The 15,632-nt window shown below is 35.6% G+C and overlaps 1 protein-coding gene across 3 annotated transcripts in view; it reads right to left on the bottom strand.

Moving 5' to 3' along the window:
- The window catches only part of AGBL3 (AGBL carboxypeptidase 3), a 73,244-nt gene that overhangs the window by 47,589 nt on the left and 10,023 nt on the right, over window positions 1–15,632 (bottom strand). Inside the window, exons 5-6 of one of the 3 annotated variants that reach the window (XR_013960459.1) lie at window positions 14,017–14,069; window positions 3,422–3,529 (exon numbers count right to left, since the gene is read on the bottom strand). Coding sequence is in view for 2 of the 3 variants with exons in the window: in XM_080665726.1 (XP_080521852.1) it covers window positions 172–310; window positions 3,422–3,529 (247 nt within the window). In the remaining variant the exon portion in view is untranslated. Of the gene's footprint in view, window positions 1–171; window positions 311–3,111; window positions 3,530–14,016; window positions 14,070–15,632 lie in introns of those variants that run through there. The other 2 variants (XM_080665726.1, XM_080665725.1) reach the window with 2 other exon arrangements.

The following is a 15,632-nucleotide window of genomic DNA, read 5'->3' as shown; positions in this document are numbered from 1 at the left end:
TCTCAAAATTATTTGAACCTTTCATACACACCCCCAAGATAATCTCTAATTACCATCTATCCTTCAAGGAGTTAAGTTCAGTGATGAATACTAACATTTTAATGTATAAAATATAGGAACTAATAAACAGTTGATGGTCTAGCTCCTCAAATAAACATAATTAAAACCTACACTTTGACTACCTTCTGTAGATTACCACTCTCAAACCTTGCTTCAAACATCAAAGTGTTGTCACAATTATCCACAGGCTGCTTCAGGGCTGTTCGGTTGCCCCCAACTCGAGAATACACAAAACACGGCTCTTTGTAAGCTGATGAGAGAAATAGGCCATAAAGATATCAAGCCATGTCTAAAGTATAGGCTATTCTGCATAGAGCTTGCAGCTGCAGTATAAGTGAAGTGTCACTGAGAATTTTAATTTGTAAAGAAATTTGATACCAATATATAGATTTATGTTGAAGTAAGAAAATTTAAAGAGTACTTAGATAAGAAAAGCAATGCCTAAAATAGATTCATATGCTACTCACATTAAAATACTCATTCTGCTTCTGGTTATATGAAATAATTGATTCCGAACTTGACCTTTTATTATAAATGACTATAAAACTGGACAAAAAACATGAGTTTTTTTTTTCATATTTTTGGACAACACATAGATCAGAACTATATAGGATTCTTGAAAAAAAGATAAACACACCAAGTAAGCCCATTCTTACCCCTGGCTTTCTTCCTGTGAGTACTTTCTAACCACACCTCAGAAAGGAGGCACTTATGAAGCGTGTAACAGTCTTGCTGGGCTGAGGAAGCAAGATTGTTGCTCGGGGCTGCTAGGATTTGTGAGGCAGGGCATGAGAGAAAAGACAGCTACATAGAGGGAGGGTCTCAAGAGTCTACATGGTTTTTCCCCAGTCCTTTGCTGAGGGCTTGGCTGTGTAAGCAGAGGATGAGAACAAGCAAGGTAGGAAAGAGTGCTATTAGGGGGTGAGATAATAGAGGATATACAATTTTAGAATATACTGGAATTACAACATACCCAGAGTGGAAAGATTTCACTAAGCTCCTCAGACATTTCATCATGACACTAGAAAAGCTGCACATTAGGCATAAGAACCACATCTAAGAGTCAATGCCATGACCTAGTACTAAGGACAAAATGAAAATAAATCGGCTCTACAAAATAAATAAAACCAGCCTGAAAGATACAGAATCACCTACCAGCAATTTAGCTGCCTACTAGAACAAAATTCAACATAAATTTTAAAAACAATATAGACTCCTACAACATATCTTTCACAATGTCTTGCATATGATAAAAAAATTATGAAGCATGCAGAGAAGCAGGAAAATATGATCCATGATGAAACACACACACACACACACACACCCTCAAGACAATTTAGATGGGATTTACAAAGGACTCAGAAAACATGTTTAAAGGTTTAAAGGAAAAGATAGAGATAATAAAGAAGCAGATTAATATAAATGGAAACTATTAAAAAAAGCAAATGGAAATTCTAGAAATAAAAAGTGCAATAACTGAAATGAAAGATTTATTGGATGGGCTTAAAAGACATACTGAGGATTGCAGAAGAAAGACTCTGTGAACTTAAAAACAAAAACTCAAGGACAGAGGAGGACAAAAAAAAAATCAACAAAGATCCAGGGACATGTGGGACACAGCTAGAAATCCAACATATATGTAATTGGAATTCCAAAGGGCAGAAAAGAAAGAATATTATAGAAAAATACATGAAGAAATAATGATTGAAAATTTCTCAAATAGGGTGGGGGAAAGCACTCTATTAATCAATGGATCCAATAAGATCAGTAAACTCCACACAGAATAAATATAAAGATAACCAAATCTAGGCCAAGCTTAGTTTGCTGAAAATAGCCAGAAACAAAATGACACACCATAAATAGGGCACAATGATATAAATTATGGCTGACTTTTATTAAAGACAACAGATGTCACAAGACATTGGAACATATATTTAAAGAAATAAATCTTTGAAAGAAAAGTTGTCCACCAGAATTCTATATAGCCAGTTGTTTGGGGACTTCCCTGTCCAACAGCCACAGGTCTAACAATCATCTGTCAGTTTATCCTTTCAGGTCAAGGAAATACAATGGTTCTCCTCTGTTGATAGTCTTATGTTGCTTCACCATCCCTTGGTCGTTTCCCTTAACGCTGTCCATTCTAAGTTATACTTTTACTGAACTAATAAAAATTACTCCAACTATGCCATCCAATTCCCAACAAGACCCTATTTCAATTTTTTATTAGATCTCATTTAAGTTATGTGTGGAAGTTCTACTACTAGCCATGCAAATATTTGAAAGTTTAGCCATAAAAATATTTGAAATCAAATTAGAAAAATCAGAGATCCTTCTCTCACTCCAGCTGTTAAAAAATGTTTGAGTAAATGATTTCTAGAATTGCGTACTGTACAGGAAACAATCCCTGTGAATTTATCTGTTTTGCCAGCCCTTTAAATAAAATACATATGTTCCCTGGAAGGTTTCTAACATCTACTGTAAGACATAGAACTCTGATGGTGACATTGTGCAGGAGTCCCATACTTCCTAATGTTGGTGAATCAGGAATAGCACAGTTTAGGATATAGGCTGAGATGTCTATGTTTGATTATCAGCATATTCTATCATAAAGCGGATATAAGATTTTGATTACTAGAGTTCTCAAAGTACTAATACAGATCACCCTTCTGAGATATATCTTAGATGTTATTTGCAATGTGGGTGCGTTCCTCTTTTAAGATAGGAATCACATCAAACTGGCATGAAATGGAAAAAAAGAAAACCCCACACATCTGAGAAACTGCATGAAAATGACCTGTCAACAGACAGGCAACAATAGTTGCAGAGCACCCCACTGGGTTTACCTTTGAAAACTGATGTGAAGCATAATTCCTTCTAAATATAACCCCATTCTAATGGCCAATCTGATGTTTTATTTTAAAGTAACTTTACATGAACTGAAATACACCTTTAAGAATATAATTAGCACTAAATCAACATTTGGATCAATATTAACCAAATACATTTTTTTTGTTAATCCTCACCCGAGGATATTTTTTCCATTGATTTTTAGAGACAGTGGAGGGGGAGAGACAGAGAGAAAAACATTGATGAGAGAGAGAGACATACTGATTGCTTGCCTCCTGCACAGAATCGAGCCTGCAATCAAGGTATGTGCCCTTGACTGGAATCCTTCAGTATGCGGGCTGGTGCTCTATCCACTGAGCCAAACCGGCTAGGGCTTAACTAAACATTTTTATGGGGACAGGGATTTCCTGGTAATCTGCAATTTCCACTATAATCAGCAAAACAAATATAATTAAGAGATTAGCCCAGGTACCAAATTACATTTGTATAGCAACATATTTCATTATGTACCCACCATCTTCAGCTAGATAAACTACTGTATCTTCCTTGGAGTTTGAATAAATGGGTTCGATCTCTAGGCCTGTTGGGATGTATACTGGCTCAGAATAAGGAGGAGTCGTATCTATATATATATATAAAAGAGAAAACATTATTTGAATGTGACAAAAATAAAACAGGAAATTTTATTATACATTTTAAAGTTGTTTATTGATAGATCTAGGCTAAAATTTAGAGTTTCGTGAGGGGATAGATTTTATCAAGGATTCACTGGCAGTAATGAACATTGTCACACTGTACCAAAACCCGTAACATTTCACTGGCACCTTGTTCTAAATCATTATAGTGAATAGTTCATTATTTAGTGTCATAGATTTTATACTAAAGTTTCTATTTCTCCTGGGCACTTGATATCTTTCTGACCCACCTCTGGGAATCTTGCTCCATTTTTTATTCTCCCTTCCCCTTCATCTTCAGCATCTTGTCTGATAATGGTTGTCTCCTAAGCTTATAAACATGTTCAAGTGTCTTCTGTCTTGCCGGAAGCCAATTCCAGCATGTCATAATTACAAGAGTTTCATCAAAAGGTTGATGAAACTTGCGTGCTCAACAAGGGCTGAGTCACATATGTAATCACCTGTTGGAATGGCTGAAAGGCACTTCCCCCAAACCTGAATAGGACGAGTTTGCTGCCAGATAGCTCAGGGCATCTTAATCTACATGTTATTGCCTCCTGTTGGCCAAACACCTGAACAGCTGTAGGCTATTCCCCAATCTGACAATGCTTCTGTACCCTACCCTTTGAAGTGTATTATCTCTACCTTGCCTTAGGACAAATTGTGATAATAAAAAGCAAGGGTCCTGAGACAAGGAAAAACTTTAGCTCCTTTAGCTGAAGCTCCTCTGACCCCTAATGCCTTTCAAAATTATCTTTCTTCTCTGGACCCTTACTTAATCTACGCACAGCCTTTCTCTGAGATTGCTGAATCCTTTGTAATGCTGGAACAAGAACCCTGGCATTAATGGCACCCAAAGAGGGACTTCCTGAACCCTTGCAACACCAACATTACTGTCTCCCCAAAGAAAGGCTATCCTTAGACCCCTAACGTCTTCTTTAGCTATACCAGCTTTCCTTTTCTTCATTATTTTTAGGACCAAATTTCTTAAGTTGTCTGAGCTATGCTCAAGTACATGATTTATTTTTGAATATGATCTATTTGATTGGAGAAAATGACTTCACAGCCCAACTATCCTAGTTGTTCCCACTTTTTAGTAGAACAAGAATTTGGTGATGACTCATTATTCTACTCTTTTATTATTGACTTATGTGTATCAGACTTATGTGTGGCTTGGTTATGGTAATAAATATATTCCTATAGAGGGAGTTAGCCTCTATGATCCCAGATATAGTCATTGAAACAATAAGAAGAAAAAAGCAATTTGGTGGTAATAAAGAAGTGTTACTGGACAAACATTTTGGGGATTATGTGTACAACTGCTTTAGCAACATAAGTATATCTGACATAATTAATTGGGGTCAAGTCTAGCTACAGAGAAAGCATAGATTAAAATATTGATGTCAAATATTGATGTCAGTACACTTTGTTGGGTAACTGAACAACACACAAGCAAATAAATTGATAATAAAGAAAATTATAACTAAAACTGATCATCTTATCAGTTGAAAATTTTAATGTACTCAAACCAAAATTAATCATGAACTGATAACATAGCATTGCTTCTGAAGACTTTGGGAATTTCTGCTACTTGCTTTGGTGTATGCTTATCATCAAAAGATGCATGACAGCCTGACATCCCAGTTAAAGAAAGAGACTTTTTCATTAATCTGTTTATGTTCTTAATTATTTAACAACTAGAAGCCGATACACGAAGATTTGTGCTAGAATGGGCCTTCCTTTCCCTGGCTGCCAGCACCACCTTTCCACTCTGCCCTGGAGCCACCTCTTTCTGCTTGGGCCCTGCCTTCCCACGCTGCCCTGAGGCCCTGAGAGACCACGGATGGGGCGGAATGCCTGTGTCGTCACCATGGCGATGACACAAGCATCCCGCCTGCCCCTGGTCGCTCAGTGCCTGTGTATGCAAATTAACTGCCATCTTTGGTAGGTTAATTTGCATACTCACTCTGATTGGCTAGTGGGCATAGAGGAGGTACGGTCAATTTACATGTTTGTCTATTATTAGGTAAGATGAGTAGTCTTTATAATAAGAAATATGAAACCCTTAACACTAGAACTGGAGAAAGAATTTACAATAGGGTCAAGTTTGCAGCTTATCAAAGTACTTTTATGATAAATCTGTTTAACTTTCTTAAGAAGTGCTAAACTTTTCCAAAAAGACTGAATTATTTTATATTCCCACCATCAAAGGAGGATTTTGATTTCTCTACATTCTTATCAACACCTGTTACCTGATTTTCATTCCAGTCATCATAGTGGGTGTTATTGTGTTATTTATATTTCCCTGATAATTAAAGGTGCTGAATATCTTTTCATGTGTTTATTGGCCATGTTTATCTTCTTTGGAGAAATGTCTAGTCATATCATTTGCACTTTTTAAATTGAGTTGTCTTTTTTAGTATAAGTTGTAAGAAGTCTATATAAGTCCTTCATCAGATAGCTTGCAATTATTTTCTCCCATTCTATGGGTTCTATTTTCACTTTCTTGATAGTTTTATTTGAAGCACAAAAGTTTTTAATGAAATCTAATTGACCCATTGTTGTTGTTGTTGTTACTTGTGCTTTTGGTGTTATAACTACAAATCCATTGTCAGATTCAACAGAAGATTTACTTCCATTTTCTTCTAAGAGTTTGACCCATTAATTCTTGACCCATTTTAAGTTAATTTTTCATATGATGTGTTATTTATCCAGTTGTCCCAGCACCATTTGTTTAAAAGACTATTTTTTCTATTGAATAGACTTTGCCAACCTTGTTGAAAATCAGTTGACCACAAACATGATTTCTGGATTTCAATTAGATTTCATTGATCTATATTCCTGTCTTCATGATAGTACAACACTGTCTTGGTTATTGATATAGTTTTGAAATTGAAAATTGTGAATCTCAAATTGTTCTTTTTCACGATTTTCTTTTTCTATTCTAAATTCCCTGAGTTTCCATATCAATTTAAGGATCAGTTTGTCAATTTCTACAAAGCAGACAGTATTCTGATGAAAATTGTATTGGATTGGCAAATTAATTTGGGGAGAATTGCCATCATAACAATCATAAATTTTCTGATCCACAAACATGGGTGTCTTTTCATTTATTTAGATTTTTAAAATTTTCTTTCAATAATGTTTTGTAGTTTTCAGGGTATAAGTTTTACACTTTTCTTAAATTTATTCCTATATTATTCTTTTGATGTTATTGTAAATGAAATTGTTTCTTTAAGTTCATTTTAGTATTATTCATTATAAATATACTAGCGGCCTGATGCACAAAGATTCATGCAAGAATGGGCCTTCCTTCCCCTGGCTGCTGTCACCGCCTTCACTCCGGCCGGAGCTGCCTTTCCACCTTCTCACACTGCCCAGAGGCGCGGAGCAGCTGGGGCAGTGCGAAACACCTGCATCGTCGCCATGGCAACGACGCAAGCATCCTGCCCCCGGCCGCTTGGCGCCTGTGTATGCAAATTAACCCTCCATCTTTGTTGGGTTAATTTGCATACTCACTCCTGATTGGCTGGTGGGCATCGCGAAAGTACAGTCAATTTGCATTTTTCTCTTTTATTAGTGTAGATAGGAATATAATTGACTTTAAAAATATTTATCTTATATCTTTCAACCTTGCCAAACTCGTTTACTAGTTCTTATAATTGTTTTCCAGTGGGTTGCTGAGGGTTTTCTATATACAAGATTATGTCATTGGTGAACAGAAATAGTTTCACTTCTTCCTCTCTAACCAGGATGCTTTTTATTTTTTCTTGCTTAATCACTGTGACTAGAAGCTCCATTACCATGTTGTATAGAAGTGGCAAAGTGGATATCCTTGTCTTGTTTTTTACCTCATGGGGAAAGCATCCATTCTTTCAGCCTTAAGTATATTATTAGTTGTGAGATTTCATAGGTGCTCTTTATCATAGCAAAGATTTTCCATTCTCTTCCTAATTTTTTTGACATGAAAGGGTATTGGATTTTATTTTATATATATATTTATTATCTGATTGTATAATTGAAAATGTCCAGAATAGATAAATCCACAGAGACAAAAAGCAGATTAGTAATTTTACTGTGGGAGGAAAAAATGAGGAATGATTGGTTAATAGGTATAAGGTCTCTTTGGGGGGACATGAAAACGTTCTGGATTTAGAGAGAGGTGATAGTTACACAACACAAAAATAGTACTAAATGCTGCTGAATTGTTCACTTTACAATGGTTAATTTTATGTGAGGTAAATTTTACCTCAATTTAAAAAAAGTTGTAAGCAGCTTATTGAACAATAACGTTCTTCAGAACCACATCCACACCTAAAATTATGACTTCTGAAAAAACTTTATAAACAGTGAAATGCTCTACAGATGTTAGCCACATACATGTCAACTGCGACGTATGTCACCAATAATACATAAGCCACTGCAACACATAAGTCACTTATGACATGCATGTTACTATAGACATGTCATTTATGAGACATATCAATTTTGAAATGTTGATTGTGACACATGTCAGTTTCATCACCTGACATCAATTTTGACACGTTGCTTTTGACAGGTGTGTTGATCCTGACAGATGTGTGTCAATTTTGAGGCATGTATTTATTCTGACACATTGACCACTCCAACATGCACATCAATTCTGACACACATGTTCACTGACACACATATTAAAACTGACACACCAATTCTGATACATGTTAATCATGACACATCTGTTCATTCTGACAGGTCAATTCTGACACATACACCACCCTGACACACGTCAATTGATACACAATAACCAACTGACAGGTTTATTCTGACACATTTTGGCACGTTTCTATTTTGGCATATACAGATCCTGACACATGTTGATTCTAACAGACCTGCTAATTTTGACACATATGTTGATTCTGACATACATGTTGCTTATGAGTGTATATCAATGTGACAATGCAGCTTTGCTGGCAGATAACCATGATCTCTCAGCTGCAGCAGTTTCCAGAAGTTAGCAGTGTTCCAGCCATTAATTTCACAAGGCTGGCTTATCAAAACTAGGAGAGTAGGGATCCGGTTACATCAGCATTGGGTCAATATATGGTTAGCATATCTTTGGTTCTTAGGATTCAGAAGATTGTTTTCTTTAGTAACCAAAAACCACGGCCAGATAATTCAGGCTCCAGAAATTATCAAAGCTTCAAAGTCAGCAGTTTTCACTAGGGGAGGGTGCTGGATTTTAAATAATACTTTTTCTGTAGCTACTGAGAAGATATACTTTTTGTTTTTTATTCTATTGATATGCTATATTACTTTAGTTTATTTCATTACATCAAATTACGTTACTTGATTTTTGAATGCTAAACTAACCTTGAATTTCTGGATAAATTCTACTTGGTCATGTTGAATAATTCTTTCTATGTTGCTAGATTCAGTTGAATAGTATTTTGTTGAGAAAATTTGCATCTATATCCATAATACATATTGGTTTGTAGTTTTCTTGTGATATCTTGTTTTGGCTTTGTATACAGGGTAATACTGGTCTCCTAAAGTTTTCCCTCCTCTCCTATTTTTGGAAAAGTTTGTGAAGAACTGGGAGGAATTTTGGTAGACTGTTCCAAACATTAAGTGTTTGGTAGAATTCAGCAATGAAGCTACCTGAGTTTGGTCTTTTCTTTGTGGGTAGTTATTCTATTACCAATTCAATCTCTCTACTTACTATATACCTATTTATGTTTTCTATTTCCTCTTGAGTCAGTTTTAACAGTCTTGTCTCTCCAGGCATTTGTCTGTTACAGCTAAATTATCTAACTCATTGACATCCTCTATTAGTCTATATCTGGTTCTCATTTAATTTGATAATTACATACTCAGATTTCTGGCACAGGCTTCTCAGGACAGTTACATACATCCTCAAATTTTAGAATATTCAAGCCTTTAAGTGTTCTCAATCATGGTGATTTTGTTCTGCATTTGAGTTATCTGCCAGAAAGCTTTTGCATGCTTCTTACCAAGGATATACAAAATGTAGGTATTCCTCCAAAAGGCTTCTCAGCACATTGAAAAGTGCAGTAGTGCTAAGGAGCCACTTAATTTTGTCTTAAGTGGTTGATATCAAAGATGAATATTTGCCATAGCGCAGACTGTGTGACTTTAATTGCCAGAATGAGTAATTGCCAGCATCAAGTACTAGTTCAAGTTTATTCACTGTTACATGAACAAAACAATGTTGAGGAATAGAAGGGCCTGCAAAATTGCAGTTGTTGCATACACTGGTAGTTGCCCTCCCAATACCTGACTTGCTTCTTGTTTGCTTTTATGACAAAAAACCTGTATGAGGGTGGCATGAGATTCACTAAAGACCCCAATTTTCCAGGCTTCCCTGTGGCTAGGAGTAACTACATAATATAAAGGAGATGTAAAAAGATTACTGGTGAAATTTTTTGGGAAAGCTGTTTTCCTCATAAAAAGGAGCAGAATCAGTTGGCATGTACATGTTACCCTTTGTTTTTCTTCTTCCTCTTAACAAGATCTCTTATAAAATAAGTTTTTAATTTAGATGAAGTCCAACTTATCAATTTTTCATTTTATTAATTATGTTTTTGGTGTCAATTCTAAGAACTTGCTTAGCTTTCAATTGAAAATATTTTCTCTTATTTTAAAGTTTTATAATTTTATGCTACATTTAAGTGTGATCCAGTTTGAATTAATTTTTCTTAAAAAGCACTAGACTTAAATTGAAGTTCATTTTTTCTTTTTCTTTTTTTGCCCTATAGATGTCTAACATTTGATGAAAATGCTAACTTTTCTCAATTGAATTGTTTTTGCACCTTTGTGAAAAATCAGTTGGACATATTTGTGTGGTTCCGTTTCTGGGTTCTCTTCTTCCACTGATCTATGCATATCTCTCCACCAATACAACAGGGCCTTAACAATACTATAGCTATATAAAAGGCTTTGAAATCACATAAGCTGATTCCTCTGATTTTATGCTTTTCAAAATTGTTTTACTCTCAGTTCCTTCACTTTTCCATATAAATTTTAGAACAATCTTCTCTACATCTACAAAAAAAATCTTGATAGAAATTGCCTAGAACCTATCCATTTGGGGAGAACTGACACCTTCACTAAATTGAGTTTTCCAATCCATGAACATGGTACATTTCTTGATTTATTCAAATATTCTTTGATTTCTTTTATTAGCATTATATAGTTTTAAGCATACAAGTATTATTTAAAATGTTTAAGTGGTTGTAATGATAATGTCCTATATTGTAGTAGGGGTTTGGACTACACAGATGTATGCATTTGCTAAAATTCATTGACAGATACACTTAGATTCATGCATTTCATTGAATGTAAAATTTACCTAAAAACATAATAATAAAACAGGATTAAATTCTAGCTAATAATATGCATGCTAAAACATTTAAAGTTGGAATATAAGGATGTCCGCAACTTACTTTGAAATAAATAAAAATTACGATGGTCTGATGGATAGAGAGAGGGATAGACAGTTAGTTGGCTACATATGTGACCAAGAAATATGGCAAATAATTTATAATAATAAAAGCATAATATGCTAATTAGACTGGACGTCCTTCTGGACGAGTTTCCAGACTAAGCTGGGGCTGCAAGGGAAGCCCGAGTCCTGGGTGCCTGCAGGCGGCCAGAGGGAAGCCAGGGTCCTGGGTGCCAGAGGGAAGCCGGTGCCGTTATCTGGGGGAAGGAAGGCCTACTCTTGCACAAATTTTGTGCATTGGGCCTCTAGTAAATAGTAAGAATCTAGCTGGTGAGTGTGGTGTTCCTGTACAATCCTTTCAAATTCTCTATTTAAACTTTTTCATAATAAAATATTAGAATAAGGTTTAAAAAAAACCTACATGAATCAGATATATAAAAAAATCATAAATTAATGAATAAGCAAACAGCACAACAGAACTAATATATTTAAACATTGATTCTTTGAAAAAACTAACAAGATAATTACATCCCACCAACATATTCAGGGGAGAAGAAAATAAGAATGTACAAATACTTAACAAAAATATGAAAAGAGAGGGAAAATCCCAAAAAGTCAAAGGATATTGTAACAATTACAAGAGAATATTTTGACCAAATCTTTGTAAACGAATGAAAAGTTCTGCATAAAAGCATTATTTTTCTAGGAAAATACAAATAATCAAAACTGTCCCTGATATAAATAGAACATCTAAACAGAACTAACAAAGAAGAGAAGTTTTACAATAAAAATATTCTCTGTATATCTAAAATTACAATAACAAATATGTCCAGACTGTTTTAGGTGAATTCTATCAAACTTTCAAAAAACAGTTACAGTATTATTCAAACTGTTCTAGAAGAGGAGAAATTCTTCTACAAGGAAGAATTTTGAATAATATTTATACTAAAACCTAAAAAAGTACAAAAGCTAGAAAAATATAAATCATCTTATGAATATTAAAGCAAAAATCCTATATAAAATATTAGCAAATACACTTTAGCAACACACAAAATAATACACAATGACTAACAGCAGTTCATTCCATGGCCAGATGGCTCAGTTGGTTGGAGCATTGTCCAATGCATCAAATGGTCAGGGCACGTGGCAACATACCTAGGTTACAGGCTCGAACGCTGGTTGGGACACATTAGGAAGGCAGCCCATCGATGTTTCTCTTTCTCTGTCTCTCTTTCCTCCTCTCTCCCCCACTTCCTCTCCCTTCTTCTCTAAAATTAATGAAAACATCCTCCAGCCCTAACCGGTTTGGTTCAGTGGATAGAGTGTGGGCCTGCGGACTCAAGGGTCCCAGGTTCGATTCTGGTCAAGGGCATGTACCTTGGTTGCAGGCACATACCCAGTAGGGAGTGTGCAGGAGGCAGCTGATGGGTGTTTCTCTCTCATCGATGTTTCTAACTCTCTATCCATCTCCCTTCCTCTCTGTAAAAAATCAATAAAATATATTAAAAAAAACCAACATCCTCCAGTGAGTGATAAAATACATCTATTTTAATGTATCATAATGAGAACGTTATGACACTCTCTCTGTAAATATTGAAAGGCATTTAATAAAATTTAGTAATTATATCTGGGTAAATTTTCTTAATAATAAAGAATAAATGGATACTTCCTTAATAAAATCAAAATCAAATTTAATTCAAACCATGAGCCAATATTTTGCTTAGAGAGAAAACACTAAAAGCATTCCCATGAAAATGAGGACAAGATGAATATAAAACTTTAAATGTTTTTTAAAAATACTAGCCAACAAGCAGCAGCCTTGTAGGTTGCTTTGTGTAAAAAAATAATAAATAAATAAATAAATAAATAAATAAATAAATAAATAAATAAATAAAATAAAATAAAATAAAAATACCAGTCAATGCATTCAGTCAAGAAAAAGAAGTATGATACACAAACTGGAAATGAGATTTAATTACATTTCTACTTGATATCCTATCTAATAAAAGAGTAATATGCAAATTGACCATCACTCCAACACACAAGATGGCTGTGCCCATGTGGTCAAAGATGGCTGCCCCCAATGTGGACACAAGATGGCAGCCACAAGATATTCAGCAGGGGAGGGCAGTTGGGAGAGACCAGGCCTGCAAGGGAGGGCAGTTGTGGGCGATCAGGCCAACAGGGGAGGGCAGTTGGGGGGACCAGGCCTGCAAGGGAGGGCAGTTGGGGGCAATCAAGCCTGCAGGGGACGGCAGTTAGGGGTGACCAGGCTGGCAGAGGAGGGAAGTTGGGGGCAACCGGGCCTGCAGGGAAGGGCAGTTGGGGGGGACCCAGGCCTGCAGGGGAGAGCAGATGGGGGGACCAGGCCTGCAGGGGAGAGCAGATGGGGGGGACCAGGCCTGCAGGGGAGGGCAGTTAGGGGTGACCAGGCCTGCAGGGGAGGGCAGTTAGGGGCAATCAGGCTGGCAGGGGAGCAGTTAGGCATCAATCAGGCTGGCAGGGGAGTGGTTAGGGGTGATCAGGCTGGCAGGCAGAAGCAGTTAGGGGCAATCAGGAAGGCAGGCAGGCGAGCAGTTGGGAGCCAGCAGTATTGGATTGTGAGAGGGATGTCCGACTGCCCATTTAGGCCCGATCCTAAACGGGCAGTCGGACATCCCTCGAGAGGTCCCAGATTGGAGAGGGTGCAGGCTGGGCTGAGGGATAACCCCTTGCCCCCATGCACAAATTTCGTGCACCGGGCCTCTAGTAATTGTATAAAAGCACATATGCAATAACTTAAAAACTAGAAATAAGAGTTGGGTGGTTTCAAAATTAATACACAAAACTTAACTTTCCTCTACAAAACCAGTTAGAAAATAATATGCAATAAAGATTTTATTTAAAGCAACAAAATAAAATACCTAACAATAAAACTTAGAAAAAGTGCAAGAAAAAAATTTAAAATTATACTAAGGAAGATAAAGGAAAACTAGGGTAAATGGTGAAACATACCTTGTTCTTGGTTAGGAAGATGCAATATTGTAAAGATGTCGCTCTTGCTTAATCTACAAATGTAATGTGATCACAATAAAGTTACCAGGATTAATTTGGGGACAACTAGGAAAGCTTATTTTAAATTTCATATAGAAATACATACAATAAGGCCAAATATAATAAGAAGTTGGAAAACTTTTTAAAAGAATAAAAGGAATGATGGGGAACTAAGTTTGCCACCTAACAAAATTTATAGTTTTAAAAATATAGCATTAAAGGTTTTGAGCCACCATATGAGTAGACAGGTTAGTGGAATAGAATATAATTCAAAATTAGGCCTAGGAATTAATATATAATAATTGTGGCATTTACAATCAGTAGAGAAAAAATTATTTAATAATTTTGTTGGAATAACAGGATAGATAACAGAACTGGATTGGGAGCTCACTTCTTGCATCGAAATGGTTCCTGATGTTAAAAAATTTTCATCACAAAAAATACAACTTGAAATGTGTTAAGAGAAACACGTGATTTTCAAAATCCAGAAGACAGAAAAATGATAGACAAATTACTACATAAAAATTAAAATTTTCTGCATGAGATAAAAAGCAAATGACAAAATGAGAAAAAGTATGCAACATACATAACATTAAGCTAATCTCATGAATATATAGAGAGCATTTAGAGATCAAGAAGAAAACAAAAAGTTCAACCAACAACAAAATGGCAAAGAGTTTTATCAGTTTACATAAAAAGTCAATAAATACATCTGTTGGTCATTTGTGTCTTCTTTGAAAAGACATCCATTCAAGTCCTTAGTCCCTTTTTTAAATCTGGTTATGAGTTTGCTATTGAGTTGTAGAAATTCCTTATATATTTTAGAGATTAACTCATCAGAAATATAGTTTGCAAATAATTTTCCTAATCCACAGGTTGTCTTTTCACTGTATTATTTCCTTTGCTGTGCAGAAGCTTTTTGTTGTCCCACTTGTTTCGTTTTGCTTTTGTTACCATGGTGTCATATCCATGATATCATTGCCAAGAACAATGTTATGAAGCTTTCCCCCTATGTTTTCTTGTAGTTTTACAGTTTCAGGTCTTATGTTTAAGTCTTTAATACACTTCGAGTTGAGTTTCTTTGTATGGTGTAAGACAAGGGTCCAATTCCATATTTTGCATGTGGATATTAAATTTTCTTAACATTTGTTGAAGAGAATATCCTTTCCCCATTGTGTATTCTTGACGGTCTTGTCAAAGATCAGTTGAACATATATACGTGGATTTACCTCTGGGTTATTCTGTTGATTGGTCTGTATGTCTGTCTTTATACCAGTACCATACTGTTTTGATTACTGTGGTTGTGTAATATATTTTGAAATCAGAAAGTGTCATGACTTCAACTTTGTTCTTCTTTCTCAAGATTGATTTGGCTATTTGCAAGCTTTTGTGGTTCCATATAAATTTTACAGTTGTTTTTCTATTCCTATGAAAAAGTGCCATTGAGATTTTGATAGGGATTGCACTGTCAACATCATTGATACTCAGGGAAATGTAATCAAGACCACAGTGAGATATCATCTCACACATGTTAGGATGGCTATTTATTTATTTATTAAACATTTTATTTTATTTTT

This window comes from Plecotus auritus, assembly GCF_963455305.1.
Source record: "Plecotus auritus genome assembly, chromosome: 4".
In the NCBI taxonomy this organism is placed as follows: domain Eukaryota; kingdom Metazoa; phylum Chordata; class Mammalia; order Chiroptera; family Vespertilionidae; genus Plecotus; species Plecotus auritus.
The sequence above is the reverse complement of the archived record's forward strand: the minus strand, read 5'-3'. Positions and strand labels throughout refer to the sequence as shown.